Raw genomic sequence first — 19,788 nt, 5'->3', positions numbered from 1 at the left:
GTTGCATCAATGGAAGGAGTTTCCATACTGGGAATCCCTGATGCCAATGAAATGATATGGTCTGGTCTGAGAATGAGACTGCATGTTATAGTGGGATAGGTATTGAAGAATGTCACTTCTTAACCATTTGACCATGGACAAGACATTTAACCTCTGAGCCTGTGGAATGGAAGTAATATTTACACAACCTGGTTCATAGGGGCACTGGGAGGAAAGTGCTTTGTACAGTGTAGAATGCTCAATTAAAATGCCAGCTATCATACTCTTATGGAAGAGAGATGGATTGGGGACCCTCTCCCAAGTAAGTTTAAAGCAGCAGTTCTTAATCCTTTTTGGTGTCAGTTTGGTGAAGCTCATGGGTGTTCTTGTTCAACCTTCATTCTCAAAGAGGACAGGTGATGTGTTGACGTGTGGGTGTGAACTGGATTTAAGTGAGGCAGAGCTGCACAAAGTCATCAGCCTCACTCTCTCCTCCAGAGTCAGTGGAATCCAGTGGCAAAACACAAAAAATGTTTTTTAAAGAAGTAACTGAAGGAAAAGCTAAATTTCAGTTAGATGTCAGTAAACATCCAAATTCATAGATTCCCCCTGACATCTATCCACAGATCTCGCTTAAGAACTCTTACCTTACAGGGGGAAGTGATGGAATCACAATGGGAGTACATTAGACTTGTTATAGAAACCTTACTTGACTGCCTTCTTTTCCAGATGGTACACAAAGTGCATTTTCAAGGACCTAATGAGAAACAGATTCCACTTCTTGAACGGCTTAGGAGATATCGCCGATTATTATTGGTAAAGATTCCAGGAGCCATATGTGCTCTTTTTAATACATCTAGGAACAAGAATGAGCTCGGGGAGTTGGGATGTGGGCTACTCGGGCTACTATTTATTTATGTGTGGAATAAGGATAAAAGAAAAGGAACTCGACCCCCTCCCACCCATACTCCACTTTTTCTTCATAATAAATCCAGACATGTTTGCTGACCTATTCGTAGGTTCTTAAAGGTTTGAGTGATAAAGTTTTTATCTCTGTAGCTAGCATATACCTGGGTGCCAGGATGCTTATTTTAGGCCATAACTACCCTAAGGCCTCAACCATGACAGAGCATTGGCCTTCAGGGTATAGAATCACTTTACAACAGTGACTGTGTTATGAAGTTTCTTTTAGCATTGCAATAATCTGCATCCCTGCTCCCCTCTTGGAAGAATACAGAAGACAGGACTTCAAAAATAGCCTCGTGAAACCCTAGGGTGTTGTGGGAGTAAGCTGTTCTTCTCAGAAGGCTGTTTTGAAACAAATAGCTTTTCAAAATTGCTATTTAAAGAAGTAACTTTAAGACTTCCATAACTAGTTGGAGGCCAAGTTGATGTGGACTGTCCCTTTGTGTTTAATTAATTGAACCCAAGGCAGTGGAGAAAGAGATGGCCTTGGGGCCAGGAAGAACTGAATTCCAATTCAGCCTCTGATACATACTGGCTGTGTGATCCTGAGCCAGTGACTTAACCTCTCAGTGCTCTGGGCAACTTTCTAAGACTTTAAGTTGTAAAGAAAGTGTCTATCTGCATTGGCAGAGGGAGTTTCCTCACCAAGGAATTCTTGGGTATTTAGCATAGGGCCTGGCACACAGTAGGCACTTGATAAATTTTTATTGATTGGTTGATTCCAATGATATCACAGGTCCAGTCTCTACCTTCTCTCCTTAAATAAGCCCAAATCAGTTCATACCCAAAATACCTTGTCAACAAACAGGTAAAAGAAAACAACATCATACAGAGAGCTATACTGAGAATAGTTTAACCCCAGACTGATCTACAAATACCAATGGAGCATCTATTACATACAAGTCCCTGTAGCAGGTGCTATGGTGGAGAAGGTAATTTTAGACAACCAGGAGGGCCTTATATTTCATCTGGAAAGACAAGCCACACTCATATGAAAATTAAATACAAGATCATTCAAAGCTAACATAGATTCATCAAGAATAGGTTATCAGACTAACCACAACTTAATAACATATGTTATATATATTATATATATATTAATATATAGAGTTACTGGGTCAAGAAAATGTCATAGACACAGTATAGACTGATTTCACCTGGATCCTCCACATAATTTGTTGAAGATGAGATGGAGAAATGTTGGTTGAATCTGGGAATTCTGGTGCATTTGGATGTATGAATGACCTGATCTAGAGAGTAGAGATTGATGGCCACTGGAAGGGAGGTCTCTGGTAGAGTACCACAGGGATCTATTCTCAGCCATGACATGTTAAACACTCTCTGTCTCTCTCTCTCTCTCTATATATATATATACACATATATATATACATACAAACATACATACATATATATGATATAGGCATAAATAGCATACTTATCACATTTTAGGGATTATGAAGTTGGGACGGTTAGTTAACATATTGAATGGCAAAAAGTTCAACAAATAAACTGCCCAATTACAAATCTGCGGCTGGACAAAAGTTCACTTCAAAGAAAATTGGGGCTTTTAGTGGACTTCCAACTGTAAGCAACAATGTAACATTTCTAAACTCCAATGTCCTTATCTAGAAAATGGGAATAATATTAATACCTATAGTAATAATACCTCATAGAGGTGTGGTGAGGCTACAATGTGTGCAGAGTGCTTTACAATAGTTAAGGTGCTATAGAAAGGTCAGTGATGATGATGATGATGGTGATGGATGCCAAAACCACCATGTAGATCTCAGACTACGTTTATAAAAGTGTTGTTCCCAGAAGAAGGGACTTGACGGTCCCTCTTAGGTTTGCTCTGGTCAGACCACATCTGTGGTATTGTGTTCAATTCCAGGCACCACATTTAAAAGGACTTCGATAAGCTGAAGCGAACAGCACATGGAGGCAGCGAGGGATAACGGAGAAGACACTGGTACTGGAACCAAAGGACCAGAGTCTGTTGTTGTTGAATCATTTCAGTCATGTCTGGCTCTCTGTGACCCCATTTGGGGTTTTCTTGACAGATATACTGGAGTGGTTTGCTATTTCCTTCTCCAGCTCTTTTTACAGATGAGGAACTGAGGCAAACAGGGTGAAGTGACTTGCCCAGGGTTATACAGCTAGTAAGTGTCTGAGGCTGGATTTGAACTCAGGTCCTACTGACTCAAGGGCTGGAGCAGTTTAAATTCTATTTATTCCCTGTGTGACCTTGGACAAGTCACTTAACCTCTCTGGGCTGGTTCTTTTTTCCCCCCATAAAATGTGGGGGTTGGATTATATGGCATTTGAGATCCTTCCAGCTCTACTTCCATGATCTAGAAGACAGGGATTATACCAGTTAGGTGACCAGGAATCATGTCTTACAAACATTTGGTTGAAAAAAAAATGGGGATATTTAGCTTGGAGAGAAATATCTTCAAATATATAAAAGGCTCTTCTAGGGGCAGCTAGGTGGCACAGAGTGGATAGGCCCTGAAGTCAGGAGGACCTAAGTTCAAATCTGGCCTCAAACACATAACACTTAGTGGCTGTGTGACTCTGGGCAAGTCACTTAACCCCAATTGCCTTACCAAAAAAACCCACCAAAAACCAAAAACCAAAAAATAAAAGACTCTTCTAATATGTGGAAGAGGATTAATTACATTAATTATAATTGTTCTGCATGGCCCTAGAAAATAGAATTAGGACAAATGGGTGGTCCTAATATAAAGAAAACATTCTAAAAATTAGAGCTCTCTAAAGGTGAAATTGACTTAAGAGATAGTGAGTTCACTGTCCTCAGAAGACTGTCCAGAAGAAGCTGGGGATGTTGTAAAAGGCATTCCTGCTTAGGTACAGGTCAGAACAGATGACCCCCACCAAGGTCCTCTTGCAATTCTGAGATACTATGAATGACAAAGCTACCTGTTCATTCTTAAACATAATTGACAACCCTAACTCAGAGTACCTCACAGTGAAAAGAACAGATGAGAACAATGATCATCACATGTCGGAGCATTCACTACATTACCTCTAAGGTCCCTTTCAAGCTCTAACAGGCTATGCTATGGATATTCTCCTCACCCCATATAACTCAGTACTTCAATTGGGTGCCTTTATCAAAAAACCACAATGCCTTTTTATTTCCTAGCAGATAAAGTCTAAATTCTTTTGTTTGCCTTTCAAAGCCTTCTCAAAAACTTGATTCCACCCTTCCCTCAAAAGGGCTAAGTCATTACAGATTATAGAAATGCAAATTAAAACAACTCTGAGATACCTCCTTACACCTATCAGATTTGCAAACTATGGCAGAAAAGGAAAACCACAAATGCTGGAGGGGATGTGGAAAAATTGTGACACCAATGCACTGTTGGTAGAGTTGTGAACTAGTACAACCATTCTGGAGAATAATTTGTAATTGTGTTCAAAGGGTTATAAAACTGTGCACACCCTTTGACCCAGCAATACCACACTAGGTCTGTATACCAAAGAGATAAAAGAAAAGGGAAAAGGGCCTATTTATACAAAAACTATTCATAGCAGCTCTTTTTGTGGTGGCAAAGAATTGAAACTCCAAATGCAGACTGAAATGATACTTTTTTTAACTTTATTTTTCTGGGGTTTTGTTTGTTTGTTTTTGCAGCATGGCTAATTTGGAAATGTTTTACATGACTTCACATGTATAATCAATATCAAATTGCTTGCCTTCTTAAGGAGTGGAGGAAAAATGGGAGGGAAGGAGAGAATTTAGAACTCAAAATTTCAAAGAAATGATTGTTAAATTTTTTTTACATGTAATTGGGAAATGTGTAATGAAATAAAACATAATTTTTTTTAAGTTTTAAAAGGGTTTCATGGTCAACAGGCTGGCCTCTTCACAATGTCCCCAGTCCCAAATCCCCTCTGTATGAAAGAGAGAAATGGGAACTGTATGATCAGTTTGAATCCATTTAAATGACCTGATCCAAACTGGATCACCAAATTCCATTCTTTCTTTCTTTCTTTCTTTATTTTATTTTATTTTTTTTACTGGAAAACTTTTTATTGTAGGTGGAGTGGGATAGCTGGACATAGTTTAGTTGATTCCAATTCTTTTTGGCGACATCTAAAGCATCATAGTCTGGAGCACATCGGACACAGGCCTTCTCTCTATCAGGACAGATCAGTGTGTTGACCTTGGCCAAGTTAATGTCATAGAGCTTCTTTACCACCTGCTTGTTCTGATGCTCTTTGGTCTTGACATCCACAATGAAGACCAGGGGTGGTGTTGTCCTCAGTCGTCTTCACAGTGGACTCAGTGGTCAAGGGAAACTTAATGATGGCATAGTGGCCAGCTTGTTCCTCCAAGGGGCACTTTTTTGAGGGTATTTGGGCCGTTGTTGAAGTCTTATCGTCTTGGGTCTCAGGAACGTGGGAGATGTTTGGATCTTCTTTTTGTGGCTATGAACACCCTTCAACACTGCCTGCTTGGCCTTCAAGGCCTCAGACTTAGCTTCTGTCTTGGGCGGGGACAACCGCTTCCTTCTTTGCCTTTGGCGCCATCTTGGGGAAAGCATCAGTATGAATTTCAACTGTTGCAGTTTCCTTAAGGTCAAGTTGTACACACTGCACTTGTGCAAACTGATGGAGGGCTGACACTGGATTTATCTCTCCACATTTGTACTTCATGATGAATCCCTTGGGAATCTTCTTTGGATGGAGGACAGTATTTGGATTAGGCAGGACTATTTTGGAAAGCAGTGGTTCTGTGATTTGTGTAACTTTAGAAGATAAATTTGACACACTGTAATTCTCTGATGACGAATATCCTGGAGGAGGATTCATTGTTGTTGAAGGTTGAACTGGCGAGTTCTTTTTCAACATCTGAGCAAAGCTAGGAACCTGGGAACTCTGAAACCAATCCTTGTTACCAGACATATTCCTGGGCCTGGGCCTGGGCCTGGGCCTTTCCTTCCTTCCTTTCGTTTTCTTCAGCTCCTTTCAGGTGGATGTTGTAGGATGTTTACCCGCCTGGAGCCCCTTGGAGCATTGCTTCCCTTAGTTTTGCTGAGGCACTGGGAGAGCCAGCTGCTGTAGAAGGCTGAGGCACCTGGTGGTTTTCCAAGCTGATTTCCACCAGTTCCACTGCCCTCACTGAAGCACTTGGGGTCCAGGTGTTGGTGTTTGCCTGCTCCACCACCTGGATTTCAGGATCTCCTCCTGGTATGCTGAGGTGGGGCTTTCCGCTAGCTTGCTGGGACGCCTCCGGTTCTGTACTGTTCCCCTTCCCCCAGGGCAAGAGGGGCCTTTCCCGTTAATCCCTCAAGCTACTTGGGCTACTGGACTGCTGCACCTAGTCTTTCTTCTGGTTCTCATCCTCCTGATGGAGGAATATGAATAGGAATGAATACTGAATTAACATAAGGATGATGTCACCTTATGTATCAGTGAGACTTTCCCCAGTGATGGAGAATACGAAATCATGTTAAGGAGATTAGAGGATAAGGAAATTGGGAAGGTGTGGTAACCAAACTTTTACTTAAAAAAAAAAGTAGGAATTGTGAGAAATGAAAGAGTTAAGTTCCCACATAAGTAGATAAGAAATCAGCATAGACAGGCTAACTTGGGGGGGGTGATAACACAATTCTAGGCACATAATGTATGTTAAGGGTGGGGCATATAAGGAAGATTGCAACCCAGGATTAGGACCAATCCTGATCCAGAAGGGAGGAGTTAGTCAATTACTAACTATAAAGCTTGCTCTGACTTCTTTTACGTGCGCATTTCTCCCCGTCCAAGAGATCAACAGAATTGAAAGGATGCACTTCAACCTCTTTAGTAAAAAATCTTTGAGACACCAGTCTTTGGAACTGAGTCTGGGGTCTTCTTTATAACAAGCTGTTCCAGGGTTTTTCCTGGGGTGATATTTTCTGGGCTTACAGAGGTTGTAAGAGCAACTTACTTCTTACTCTGCCATCTTGACTCCCAGAAGCAGAAGTCTCCACCCAATTCCATTTTCATTCCTACCTCTGCTTCTTTGCTTATGATGTTGTTCTGAAATACTCTTCTTTATTCTAGTCACCAGTCCCAATCCAAATTATCCTTCAAAGTTCAGTTCTCAACATCCTCTAAGACTCTTCCTTGACTACTCCACCCCATGTTGATGGCTGTCTTCGACAAACATCTTTATCACCTGGAATCGACAGTCCATGATTGACCTCTTGACTTCATAAAGCTCTCTTGTGCTCTTCACTAATTGTTTACAGATGAGAGAGCTCCCTCTCCAATTACAGTCTAATCTCCTTGAGGTCGGGAATTGTTTTTAATTCAGTAGATGGTATGCAAAGCACTATGCTACTCCCCAGATCTTCTAGCACAGTGTTGGGCTTAATATTTGACTTGAAAGTGAACAAGAATAAATTCTCAAGACCCTGGAGGCACTGTTAAAAATAGATATTTGAAGCCATATAGTGTCCAGAAAGCTAAGTAAACCATCCCAGAAACTGAAAGTTTTAACCCTTTATGGTTAACATCTCTTGTCTATTTGACTGTGGTCTTCTTGAGTTTAGACTCCAAAAAGAAGGAAAGGAATAGACACACCTTGTTCTTTAGTACCTATAGATGCTAGTTACAGCCAGGTACTTGCTCCAATCAATCAATCAATCAATCGAGCATTTGTTGAGCTCCTACTATGTACCAGGCTCTATTGTTAAGTTCTGAAAAACAGCCCAACCACATAATCATAGAGCCATGCTACATGGTCTAGTTGTCTCATGGAAAGAGCACTGGATCTGCCTGTTTCCTCATCTTTAACATGAGGGGTTGGCCTAGATGACCTCTCTCTTCCAATTCTAGAGTCTATGATCAGACATGACTTGGCAATGAATACAGATTTGTTCTTCTGGTTGTCACCCATGGGATTAATGGTCAGCTGTGTTTTTGCAGAGGAGAGGAGAGAGAAAAAAAAGAGAGAGAATGAGAGAGAATATGAGAGAGAGGGAGAGAAGGGAAGAGAAGAGAAGAGAAGAGAAGAGAAGAGAAGAGAAGAGAAGAGAAGAGAAGAGAAGAGAAGAGAAGAGAAGAGAAGAGAAGAGAAGGGGAGAAAGGAGGGGAGGGGAGAAACAAAAAAGGGAGAGAGAAAAGAGAAAGAAGGGGTGAGGGAGAAGAAGAGGGGAAGAGGAAGAAATGATACAGGGAGAGAAAGAAGAGAGAGACAGAGAGGAGAAAGGAGAGACAGTCAAAAACAGAGAAACATACAGAAAACTATCCAGAAGCTTGATAGATCCCTTTAATTACATAGCTATATTCTTCCTGGGAGTTCAGATTTTCCTACTCTTTTTCCCAAAGAACTTTTTGCTCCAGCAATGCTATATGCAACAGTTCAATGTCATCAGAAGTGAAGGCCCAGATCCTTCCAGGGGAATGGAAAAGACAACTGAGCATTACTTAGCTCTTGACCACAGATGTTCCTTTCCCAACCCAGCAGCCTACCTTTCCCTTTATGGCAATACCAGGAACCTTCGAATCTCTCTTGCTTCCCCTGGATTCCCCTGGAATCTCCCCTAGAGATTCCAAGCATCAGGAAGTGGAGTGGGGAGGCGCAGCAGAGCTGGATGGGGAGCCTCATGACATCTCCTTTTCCTGACCTCGGTCCACCTATAAAGGATTCTGGTCCACAGGCAGACACTGGAATAAACAGAGTGTCTTGACTGCAGGAAATGTTTCTTCAACCTTTGTTCCTGAGCTCAAAGGGAATCTAAACTTCATATTCTAAAAATAACCTCCAAACTCTGACCCACAGCCAAATGAATCCTAATATGGGTACATGGACACAAAAACGGTTGCTATCACATCCTGAAAATGGCATTACCCTGGTATTTACATCCAACTCCCAGAGCCAAGAAAGAATGAAGGGAAATTTGTAGGTCAAACCTTATTGCCTAAATTGTGGCTAAAAATGCTTCACTCTTCAGAGCTTAGGGTAGCTAGGATTTTGGGCAGTTGATTATCAGCTGTGATTCTCAGGGGAGCAGGCAGTTAAAAAATTGCTATTGATTTGTCTGAGGACTATGGTTACCCACCTTTACAAGGCACAATGGATTTGGAGTAAGGAAACTACCAAAGCAGCCTGGAAAGTCTAGGACCAAGTTGGTAAGTCAGTCAGACTATAAATATGCATTTATTAAGTGCCTATTATGTGTCAGACACTGTACTAAGTTCTAGGGTGTTGCCTGAGGCTTGTAGAGATTAAATGACTTGCCTTGGTCCTGTAGCTAATAATAATCAGAAGCACGATTTGAACCTTTTTTCTTCCTCTACAAATCCAGTGTTCTATCCACTATACTATACTACCTCTCTACACCCATCATTTCCCTTTCTAGTAATGTTTGTTTGAGAGAACTTAGATATAAAATAAAAGGGCTGAAACAGAAGTCTTTTGGGGACTGGATGTGAAGCAAGAATCAAGACCTGAATAGTAAGTCCATTCAAATCCCAGGACAGACCATCCATCCTGTTACTTATGCAAGCCTGCAAATGACACCTGACAGCAACCAATTAACAAGTATTTATTACGCACCTACTATGCGCCAGGCACTGGAGATACACTGACAAAGGATGAAACAATCCCCCAAATTCATGAAAACAGGATAGAGAAACCTTTTCAGAGGGGCATCTAAGCTAATCCTAGAAGGAAGATAAAATTCTGGAGAAAAGAGTAAATTGCAAATATGGAGGTTGGCTCCTTTGAATGTATAAAGGCAGGAAATCAAATGTTGAGTTCAGAGAGCAATAATAGTAGTCCAGTCCATTTGACTACAATGTAGAGCGTGTGAGGAGGAAAACTGAAATAAGGCTAGAAAGTTAGGTTGGAGACAGATAGTAGAAAACCTTGAATAGCAGGCTAATCAGTTTTTATTTATTTTTATTATTATTTTTAAAATTTATATGCAGTAGGGAAATACTGCAGGTTTCTGGGAAGGGAAGTGACATGGTCGGATATGTGCCCAAGTAAGCTTTCTTTAGAAAGGCAGCTGGATGGGTGGGGATTGCAGAGAAAACGAACAGCAGACAGGAAGACCAATTGGGGGGCTTTTATAGTAGACCAGGCGAGGAATAATGCAGGCTTGAATTAGAATGATGATCCTTTGAGTGAAGAGAAGGGAAAGATGTGAGAAGTGTTAAAGAACAAGGGTCTTAACCTGAGAAATGAGAGCTTGTGTTTTGAAGCTTTTTAATAACTGTATTTCAACATAGTTGGTTTCCTTCAAAATCCAATAGGTATGCCCATCAATTAGAGAATGCCTGAACAAGTTGTGACATACGACTGTGATGGAATACTATTGTGCTACAAGGAATGAAAAACAGGATGATTTCAGAAAAAACCTGGTAAGACTTACATGAACTGATGCAAAGGGACACAAGCAGAATCAGGAGAACAGTGTACACAGTAACAGCAATATTGTATTATGATCAATTGTGAATGACTTAGTGATTCTCACCAATACAATGATCCAAGACAATTCTGAAGGATTTATGATGAAAAATGCTATCCACCTTCACAGAAAGAACTGGAGTCTGAATGCAGATTGAAGCGTACTTTTCTTAAACTTTATTATTGTTTTTTGTTTGTTTTTTGGCAGGGGGGAGAAGGGGACTGTTTTCTTTTGCAACACAGCTAATATGGAAATGTTTTGCATGACTGCACATGTACAATCTATATCAAATTGCTGCCTTCTCAAGGAGTGTAGAGGGATGGGAAGGAGGAAGAGAATTTGAAATTCAAAATTTAAAAAAAATAAGTATTAAAAAAATTTGTTTACATGTAATAGAGAAAAATAAAAATTAAATGTAAAAAAAAATTAGGTCTCTAGAATGGTTTTATTGCCTCTTAAGGAAAAACTAGTGTAGGCTAGTTTACGTGGCAGAAACCTCAGTAGATGTAGCATCTACTACAGCAATGTTGGTGAAATGGTGAAGATTTATAGTAATAGAGGCTGGGATGAGTATGATGAAGTCAACCTCTAAACCCAGGCAGTTTGAAGCATAAAGCATTTTGATGTCCTCCCTACCCCTACATACCCTTCTTTTCACATTCCAAGTAAGGGAATCCCTTAATTTCCCGTTCCTCTGGTGGATGGCTGAATTGGAACAAAATTACTGCAGAGGTTAATGGAGACCAGGAAGGCACTCAGGTGATGAAGCCTCCAATTCCACGTGGTCCAGAATATGTTGTAGAGTTTCTTTCATCTTTTTTTGACTTTTCATTTATAATTAATACCACACAGTTGAGCACTTAATTATGCTTCAATTGTTTCACCTTTGTCACTTTTGTTTCCTCAACCAGATGGTAAAATCCTTGAGGGCAGAGACCATGTTATATATTTCCTTTATATAGCCTCCATGGTGCTAAGTATTAAGTAAGATTTAAGGTAGTTTAAAAAAAAAAAAGCTCTGGATTTGGAGTCAGAAGACCTGGATTCAAATTCTAAAACTGCTACTCACTATTTGTGTGACCTTAGACAAGCTGTTCCCCTTCCTTGACAAACTGATCAGCAGTTGCTTCCTGGGTCCCTGAGACCCTTTTAGGGTATTTTTGAGTTCAAAACTATTTTCATTGTAACACTGTCTTTTGCCTATTAAAATAGTTGTTCCTTTTTGAGCTACATATCTATCTGATGCTGAATTTTCTTCATATGCTTCAACCAAAACGATGTATCCCAACAGATGTATCTGCATAAGCAGATGTGAGAATCCAACTGTCCTCCATTAAATTAGATATTAAAGAGATTTGTAAAAATAGGCAAAAAATTTCATTCTTCTCATTAAATTTTTTGTTTTGGAAGAGTTTTCATAAAAATAGGTTAACATGTAAAGGCATTATTATTTTAAAATGGGTTAACATTAAAATTTTATCAATTTAAATTCCCAATTATATACCTATATGTCTCCACATAAACAAAAGCTCTTTGAGGTCCTCAATAACTTTTTAAGTATAAAGGGGTCCTGAGACCACAAATTTGAGAACCACTTGACTGGATGATCTCCAAGGTCCCTTCCAGCTCTAAACTCCCATGATCCAATAATATGTTTGATCAATTACCTTGATGTGCTGAAGGGTTCCATGCCCTGCCAATGATCTTTCTAGGTGCCAGGCAGTACATACTCACTTCCAAGGTAGCAAATCCTAAGCAATCCTCAAACGTCCCCTCATTTTCTAAGACAAAAGTTTAGAGAATTGACTTAACATTTTGCTGGACAACCTCAAAATGTGAAGGGAAAAGCAACCACTAAATGCCACCACTGACCAATGATACTCTCTTGGTTAGTATGGGGAGTCTTTGCACCCAGATATTTAACCCACCACAACGTGGGTTACAGAAAAATATGGGCAGGAGCTCCAGAGGTCCATGAAATTGCCATCAATGCTGAAGGAAATAACAGCATTAAAGGTAAACTGGACAGAGCCTTCTTTGCCTCCACTCCCCAGGGAAAGGGGCAGTTTCAGGAAGCACTTAATCTTACATCCTTTCCAACTTCAAGTCCTTTTTCATTTATGGAAACAAAAAAAATATAGGATTTGGTTAACCACAGCACTTTTTGGACAGGTTAAAAAATAAACCAGACTGTGAGAGGAATACTTGGGCACAACCTGTTTCTAACACACAGTGACTGAATAACCATAGGCAAGTCACTTGACTTCTCAGTACCCAAGGCATTCTCCAAGACTCTAAGTGGCAGAACCGTTGTCTGGCTGCACTGATAGAGGAACTTTTCTAATGGAGAAGTCATGATGAAATCACAGATCTGGACAAAAAAGCAAAAACTAACACCTCTTCCTCATCATAGGAGCCTCCCATTTCCTGCTTTAAGAAGAAAGAAACTGTATCTTGTCTGAGCAATTATTTCACCTTTGGATCTCTACTGGATGAAGGCAGAGAAGGATGGTATTCTATGGGCCTGGATGAGGATCACACACATTCTTGTGCTCTTCACTGTCTCCCTTATCCCCACTCTGGATAGGTTTGGGTGATTACAGAACTGTGTGGCATCCCCTGGTACTCAGCATGCTCATACACATTCTTACTGTCTCAGACCCTCACACAGATTCATTTCTTTAAAAGTTTATTTCTGGTGAATACAAAAAAATAATTTCTGTGGCCAGATAAATAGCATACAGACACTATGACATCAGGGATGGACCATTCCTGATTCCTTCTGGATTTGCAGCTTGATGAGGGCAAGCTGCCAAGCAAAAGCCTGTCTCAAACACCCTGGAACAATTCTGAGTTCAAGGTTGAGCATTTAAAACACGGATGCTTGTAAGAGGGGGAAGTAAGCAGATTCACAGCAAGAAAAAGCTCAAACTTCATTTACAAAAAAAGAAAAATCCCTTCATAGTGTTTTTTTTAAAGAGAAGAATCAACATAATAAAGTCCATTCCTAATGATTTATAACATGTTACCATTTATAGAGGGAGAAAGATGGAGCCAGGGAAGGGTAGTAATCTTATAGGACATCAAGAGCATCTTAGTCCATTAACCCAGAACCCAAAATCTGTGGAGCTTTGGCCCAACCCCAAGGAGATGACATTGAACTTACTTGCAATATGTCTCTAAAGCAGAGGGGCTCAGATAAATGAGAAATGTGACTTTTATGTACTTAAAAGCTGGGGAATCTATATACCGTGTGTTCATCTTCACCTTCCAAAATTCCAAAACTAGAAGCAGTGTGTTCTGTTTTGTCCTTTCCGGTTGTAGAGTGGGAAAGGTAATCTGCAGTAGGTAGGTAGTAGGAAAACATGATTCCAGAGAAACTGATAATGAAGCATGCTGCCCACCCCCTGATGGAGAGTGATAGATAGAATGAGACATGTTTTTGGTCCTGGTCAATGTGGTGATTGGTTTTATTTGACCATGCTCACGTTATAAAAGTTTTGTATTTCTTCATCCCTTGTGGTACTCTCAACACCCTACCCTCATTTCCTCCCCTCCATTCAATAGTGGGGTGGGAGAGGGAAAAAAATGCTTGTTAATTAAAAAACAAAACTAAAATTAAGCGGTGGGAAAGATCACCCAGGCTGTAATCCATAATTCAGAAAACTAAGTTCAGTGAAGTCCCTACTACCGTGTTCTGTCTTTAAAAATGCAAACACTGAACCACAGAGAGCATTAGCCCTTATAAGGACTGGCCAAGCTCAGTGGCTGCTACAGCTTTTCCTCTGAACAAATATACAAATTCAAGCTGTTCGTATCTTACGCTGAAGACAGTGTTTTTATTTGTATTTCCAGTATTGTCTTCTCGTTTGGGTACTAGAAGAGTCCTCATTATGACAGTATAACCTAAATTATATCTTTATTTTAATCTAAGGAATTTGGTTTAAAGCAGGGACAAGAAGTCATGACTAAGGGTGGAAGATTTTTTAACCCCATCTTTCAGTTCTATATACTAACTACATGTATCTCCTTTGGGAGAATGATTTTGTACCTTTCCCTTTCTGCCACATTTAAAAACGGCCTAGTGCAACAATACGGGACAGGAAGCTTTTTATTAAGAGGAAGGCACAAGGTTCCTAGAGCCACCCAAGGAAAAACCACCCCTCCGATTTGAAGACGGAGGCTGGATGTCTGCTCTGGGACATTTTGACTTAGTGGATGTGAGGCATTTCTAAAGACTGTGCCTAAGGGGCTGGAATCCAAAGACTTCTAGTGAGGTACCTTTGTCAATGGTACTGGAAATACCAGCTGGCAACTCTGCATATGCCTCTTAGACAGACAGACACACACTCTCTCTCTCTCACACACACACAGACACACACACACATAGTGGAGGGAAATTTTTAAAAATGTAATTGTAAATCTGATAGATCATAGTATTACAATAGAACCCCAATTTTAAAAGTTTTCATAGATTTTTGTGTTTCTTTTTCTTTTGTTGGTGGTGGTAAAGACTATAAATTTGTTTTGTCCATAAACTCACTGGCTGAATATTCACAGAAAAACACTCTCAGAAAAGCAATACTTGCAAATACAAGAAGCCATAAGAGTTCATTTCCATAAGTCTCATGATTCCTATAAAATTAGCATGTAAAGAAGCTAAAAGGATGTGTACTTCTTAGACTGTACTCTGAGCAGAGCAGAGGCCCAGGACATACCATTGGTGGTTGGTCTAAATCCTGTTACAGTGCAAATTTCAAAAAGCTACACTTATCGAGCTTCCAGTTTTCTCCCATATTCTACACTAATGCTTGGTCACCATTGATTAGGAGATGAGTCAATAATTAAGGTCTAGGACTGAAGATAAAACACTTAGCACCTGTGATTCTATGATTCTTTAGCCCTTTGCCCAAACGGCTTTTAAGAAAATCAGATACCTTGGGTATTCTACTGGGCAGCTTAATCTCTGGGCATAGTTCAGTTTTGGAGCACCAGAGATCATTTTACCGAGAGAAAGACTAAGTTGCTGGTTTCCCTGTGTTCACTGCAAAGTAGACTCCTCAAATATTCAACAACAGCTCTTCAATTAGCAGCCTTTGGACCTGGGGGATCAAAGTAAAACTCTAGGTCCTAGCATAAGAAAAAAAGGCAATGATCAGTACATCCCACATTTAATAGACAATGTAACCTCACATATATCTTTATTGGTTACCCCTTATCTAAACCGAAAATTTGGATACCTTTGATTGATCATTCCCTTGATGACAGAACAGTCAAGACTGGATTTGGAATTAGGAGACCTAGATATGAGTCCCCACTGTCATTTACTAGGTATGCGCCTTTTATCAAATCATTTCATCTCTCCCTCTTTAGGCCTTAATTTTCTCCTGTGTAAAATAAGGGGTGGGAGGTTGGACTAGATCAAGGTTTTTAACTTGGGTTGTGAACTTAAAAAAATATTTTTATAATTATATTTCAGTATAATGGGTTTCCTGTATAATCCCCTATATTTCATTTTATGCATTTAATAAACATTAGTCTGAGAAGAGGCCTATAGGCTTCAAATGACAAAGGAGTTCAGGACACAAAAAAGATTAAAAACCCCCATACATCTATGATCTTATGAAAAGAAAGTGATTTCCTGAAACAAAGACTCATGTTTGGGGATACTACCCTTTAGAAAACTTTGAATTTTAGCCAAAGGAAGGTGCTCTCTTAGAAATGTAAGCAGTAAGATCTAGGGGGCACAATTACTAAAAAATGTCTAAGCCTACCATCGAGCCACATACCATCTTACAGATAAAACAAAGCCCACACCTGATTGCCCAAAATGAGGTTATTCACATGGGGGTATATATGTGTGTGTGTGTGTGTGTGTGCGCGCGCACGCGCTAAGTGAGGAAAGCACCAACTAAAGCTACTTTGCGTGGGATAATACAACCTGCAAACAGCATCCAGAAGGGTAACAGCAGCAACAAACCCTGACAAAGGGAGACATTTAGGCGCTACAAAAATAAACGTTTGTCTTTCTTTCCTATTCCTCACAGCTGCAAAGGATTTGGCTTTCTATTTATCCTCGTCGGCCAGTTTCCCAACGTAAATACATTAGGAAACATCTACTGATGTTTCAGACTTCCCTCACTATGCTGTGTGACATGGAGGAAGTCTTCACCATCATCATCATCATCACACGTGGGAGGCAGGGGCATAGCAAGGGGGCGTGTCTCGAGGGATCTCTGAAGAGGCTCGGGGACGGGCCACGCTCCAGGCAGCATCCACACAGACCAGCTGCCATACTCCATGAGTTCTCCACCTTTTCCTGAGATGCCACAGTTCTATCTATTCCTTGATTCTGGGGAATTGGTAAGCCCACTGCCTTCTTAACTCAATTCCCTGTACACATTCTCAAGTTAAAACAAAACCAAACCTAGACACTATCATCTTTAAGTTTCTACTAGTCTCTAAAAACTTCCCTGATATATATAGTGCATGCAAATCTCTTAAATAGGGGAAGTCTTCAATAGCTAAATGGTACTTGAATACTATGAGATTGCTCTGAAGTCCAATTAGCAAGGTTTCAGGAGCAAGGATGGCAAGATGGATGGGCTAGGACTGGGGTCTGCCCTATAAATGATTTATTTGGAAATGTACTGCAATCTAAAAGTGGAGCCTTTTGAAGGCTGGAAAGACCATCTTTTCTCATTCTAAGTGGACTTTCCAATCCATCCCATACAGAGTCAGTGACAACAAGGAAGGAGAGAGAAATAAAGCTAACATTCTCCAGGAAACAGGCAGAGGGTGAGAGCTTGGTCTGACGAGCAGCTTCTGCTGCTCCCTCCATGAACTTCACAAAGGACTCTGCTTGGGATGACTGGCTCATCTTACATGTACCTTCTTTAATACGAGTATCAGAATACTCTTGGGAATTCAGGGAAAAGGTGAAGTACCTTATGAAACATTGCGTTAAAAAAAAAAGGAAGAAAAAAAAGTTCCAAAAAGTAGTAGGTGAGGGGGAAGCACCAGAGGACATAAAAAAAAAAAGGAGAAAGGAGAAAGTTCCAATATGATAAATTATTTCATACTGATGCTCAATCAAGGAGATGGAGCTTGTGAGTTATTTTCTCACTTCCTGAACAATGGAACTTCCAAATCTGGAGACTGACTTCTTCTGAGAATGCAGGAGTTTTGATACAAGACAAAGCCTATAGACGGAAGAAGAGGAAGGAGGAGGCACTGAGCAATTCATCCCATTCTGGATGAATGCCCTAAAGTAACTTTTAAAAGGTGGCCAATATACTTGGACCTTAACTAGAGAATGTATGGGTGTGTTTGTGTGTATGAATGTGTCCTTCAGAAGAGTAACTAAGCATGCATGTTTTATTACAATCCCTTGCTTCCCAAGGTCTGACAGGCCTCCTTTTCCTTAGCCCACTGCAGTTCTGGAGAGGAAAAACAAAAAACAAAAACAAAAACAAAAAAACCAATATTTCACTTCCTGGGCCACAGAATATACAATTGGAACATATCATACAAGTAGATGATAGATAAGGAGCAAGAACAGACCCACAGACTAGTGCAATTGGGAGCAAAGATTCTTCTAAAATCTGAGTCAATTACCAAAACACAAAATGGGGCGGGGCACACATCACCCTCCTGGAGTCCACACTGGTTTGCATTTGTGGCTTAACTGCGTCCAAACCACGTCTGCCATCTTCTCTGGAGAAGGAGAAGAATCATTTACTCCGTAGTGGTAGATACCTGTGACATGAATGACTTTTCCTCAGTTTTTCTTTCTTCCTATTAAGATTCCCCCAAAGATCCCAATAACAGGCCAGGGGGAAGGAGTGACAAAATCCAAGTGTCAGAGAGTGACATAATACTGATTTTTTTTTGGGGGGGAGGGGGAGCAACAGTTCACAAAATGTGTGTCCTCTCCTGAGATACAGTGAACGAGGAAGGGGAAGAGAAGGGGACACTGTACCGTGGGGATGACATGATCATGCAGCTTTTGCTGTACAGATGAACAAGAACATAAACATTTGTCTGGTGCTCCTCTGAGCACCTGCAGGCAGTTTCCAGGTAAGCCCATGGCCCATTAGAAGGATGTCAGTTCGGTTCTTTCTACAGTGGCCCCTTGGGCTTTCGACCTCAGCTCTGGGCTTTAGCCCCCTCATCCTCTCTCAGCTCTGTGGGGAGGAATTTGTACTGCTGCTGGCGGATCTGAGCCAGTTTTTTCCTCGCTTCTTCTAGTTCTCGCTCTTTCTTCAGCATTTCCTCTTGGGCAGCAATGATCTAGAAGAAAAGCAGTAAGGTTTGATGGGTTTGAAGAAGACATGGGCATGCCCCTGCTTTCCATCTTCTTCCTTTCCATATCTCTGTGCTGGGCACAGCTGTCCTTCATAATTTAATTAATTTATTTTAACTAATTTATTTAATTATTTTTATTTTATTTTGGCTACTACCCACCACCTTCCCTGGTAACTTCTCCATTTCCCCAAGAAAGCTCAGCTTAGATGGAGGGGCTTGGTATCAAGGACCTGAATTGCCAGAGAAAACATTCGCTCTTCCTCCTCCTCCCCTCCAACTTCTACACCTACCTCCTTTCACTTTTTCCTCAACTCTTTGTAATCTGGCTTCCAACCTCATCATTCCAATGAAACAGCTCTTTCCAAATTTACTAACAGGACAGCATTTTCTCAGTCCTTATCCCTTTCCACCTGTCTGCTGCATTGGACACTGAGGACTACCTTCTGAATACTTTGTTCTCTCCCTGGTTTTCATGACCCGACTCTCTTCCTGGTTCTCCCCCTCCCTACCTGACTGTTCCTTCTCAGTCTTCTTTTTTTATAGTTCCTTATCGATACTATGTCCCGTAACTATATATTCTCTCAGGTCCTATCCTAGGTTCCCTTCTCTTCTCTTCTCTCCCTTGGTAATCTTATCTACTCTCATGGGTTAGCTATCATCTCTATAGATTACTCACAGATCTATATTCAGACCCACTTTGTCCTCTGAACTTCACAATCACATTACCAGCTGCCTATTAGACATTTCACATCGTCCTGGAGATACCTTAAACTGAACATCTCTAAAACTGAACTTAGTGTCTCTCCTCCTAAAACCTCCCCTCTTTCAGACTTCCCTATTCCTCTCAAAGGCACCACCATCCTTCCAGTGTCTGAGATTTATTATCTCAGCGTTAGCTGAGACTTCTCAGTATTCCTTCACTGTACATTCCAATCAATGGCTGTTTAGTCTTGGCCTTACAATATCTCTTCCATCAGACTCCTCTTGTCTCCCGTAGTTGCCACCATATTTCAGGTACTCATCACTTCTGACTGGAGACACATGACTGTGTGACTTCCCTTCCCAAAAAACTCCAGTGGTTTCCCATTGCTTCTAGGATACACTGTAA

The 19,788-nt window shown here is 40.6% G+C and overlaps 1 protein-coding gene and 1 long non-coding RNA gene across 2 annotated transcripts in view; one reads left to right on the top strand and one right to left on the bottom strand.

Moving 5' to 3' along the window:
* Positions 1-10,301, top strand: part of LOC110195766 (uncharacterized) — a 64,465-nt gene extending 54,164 nt beyond the window's left edge. Inside the window, exon 3 of the long non-coding RNA XR_013485327.1 lies at positions 10,219-10,301. This is a non-coding gene — a long non-coding RNA (uncharacterized LOC110195766). The remainder of the gene's footprint in view (positions 1-10,218) is intronic.
* A 2,744-nt stretch (positions 10,302-13,045) lies between these two features.
* Positions 13,046-19,788, bottom strand: part of TLN2 (talin 2) — a 575,966-nt gene continuing 569,223 nt past the window's right edge. Inside the window, 1 exon segment of the mRNA XM_078151184.1 lies at positions 13,046-18,665. Coding sequence (XP_078007310.1) covers positions 18,522-18,665 — 144 coding nt within the window. The 3' untranslated portion in view covers positions 13,046-18,521.

The sequence above is a fragment of the Phascolarctos cinereus genome, unplaced genomic scaffold (assembly GCF_003287225.1).
Source record: "Phascolarctos cinereus isolate Bilbo 61053 unplaced genomic scaffold, phaCin_HiC Scaffold_3;HRSCAF=262, whole genome shotgun sequence".
NCBI lineage: Eukaryota > Metazoa > Chordata > Mammalia > Diprotodontia > Phascolarctidae > Phascolarctos > Phascolarctos cinereus.
The sequence above is the reverse complement of the archived record's forward strand: the minus strand, read 5'-3'. Positions and strand labels throughout refer to the sequence as shown.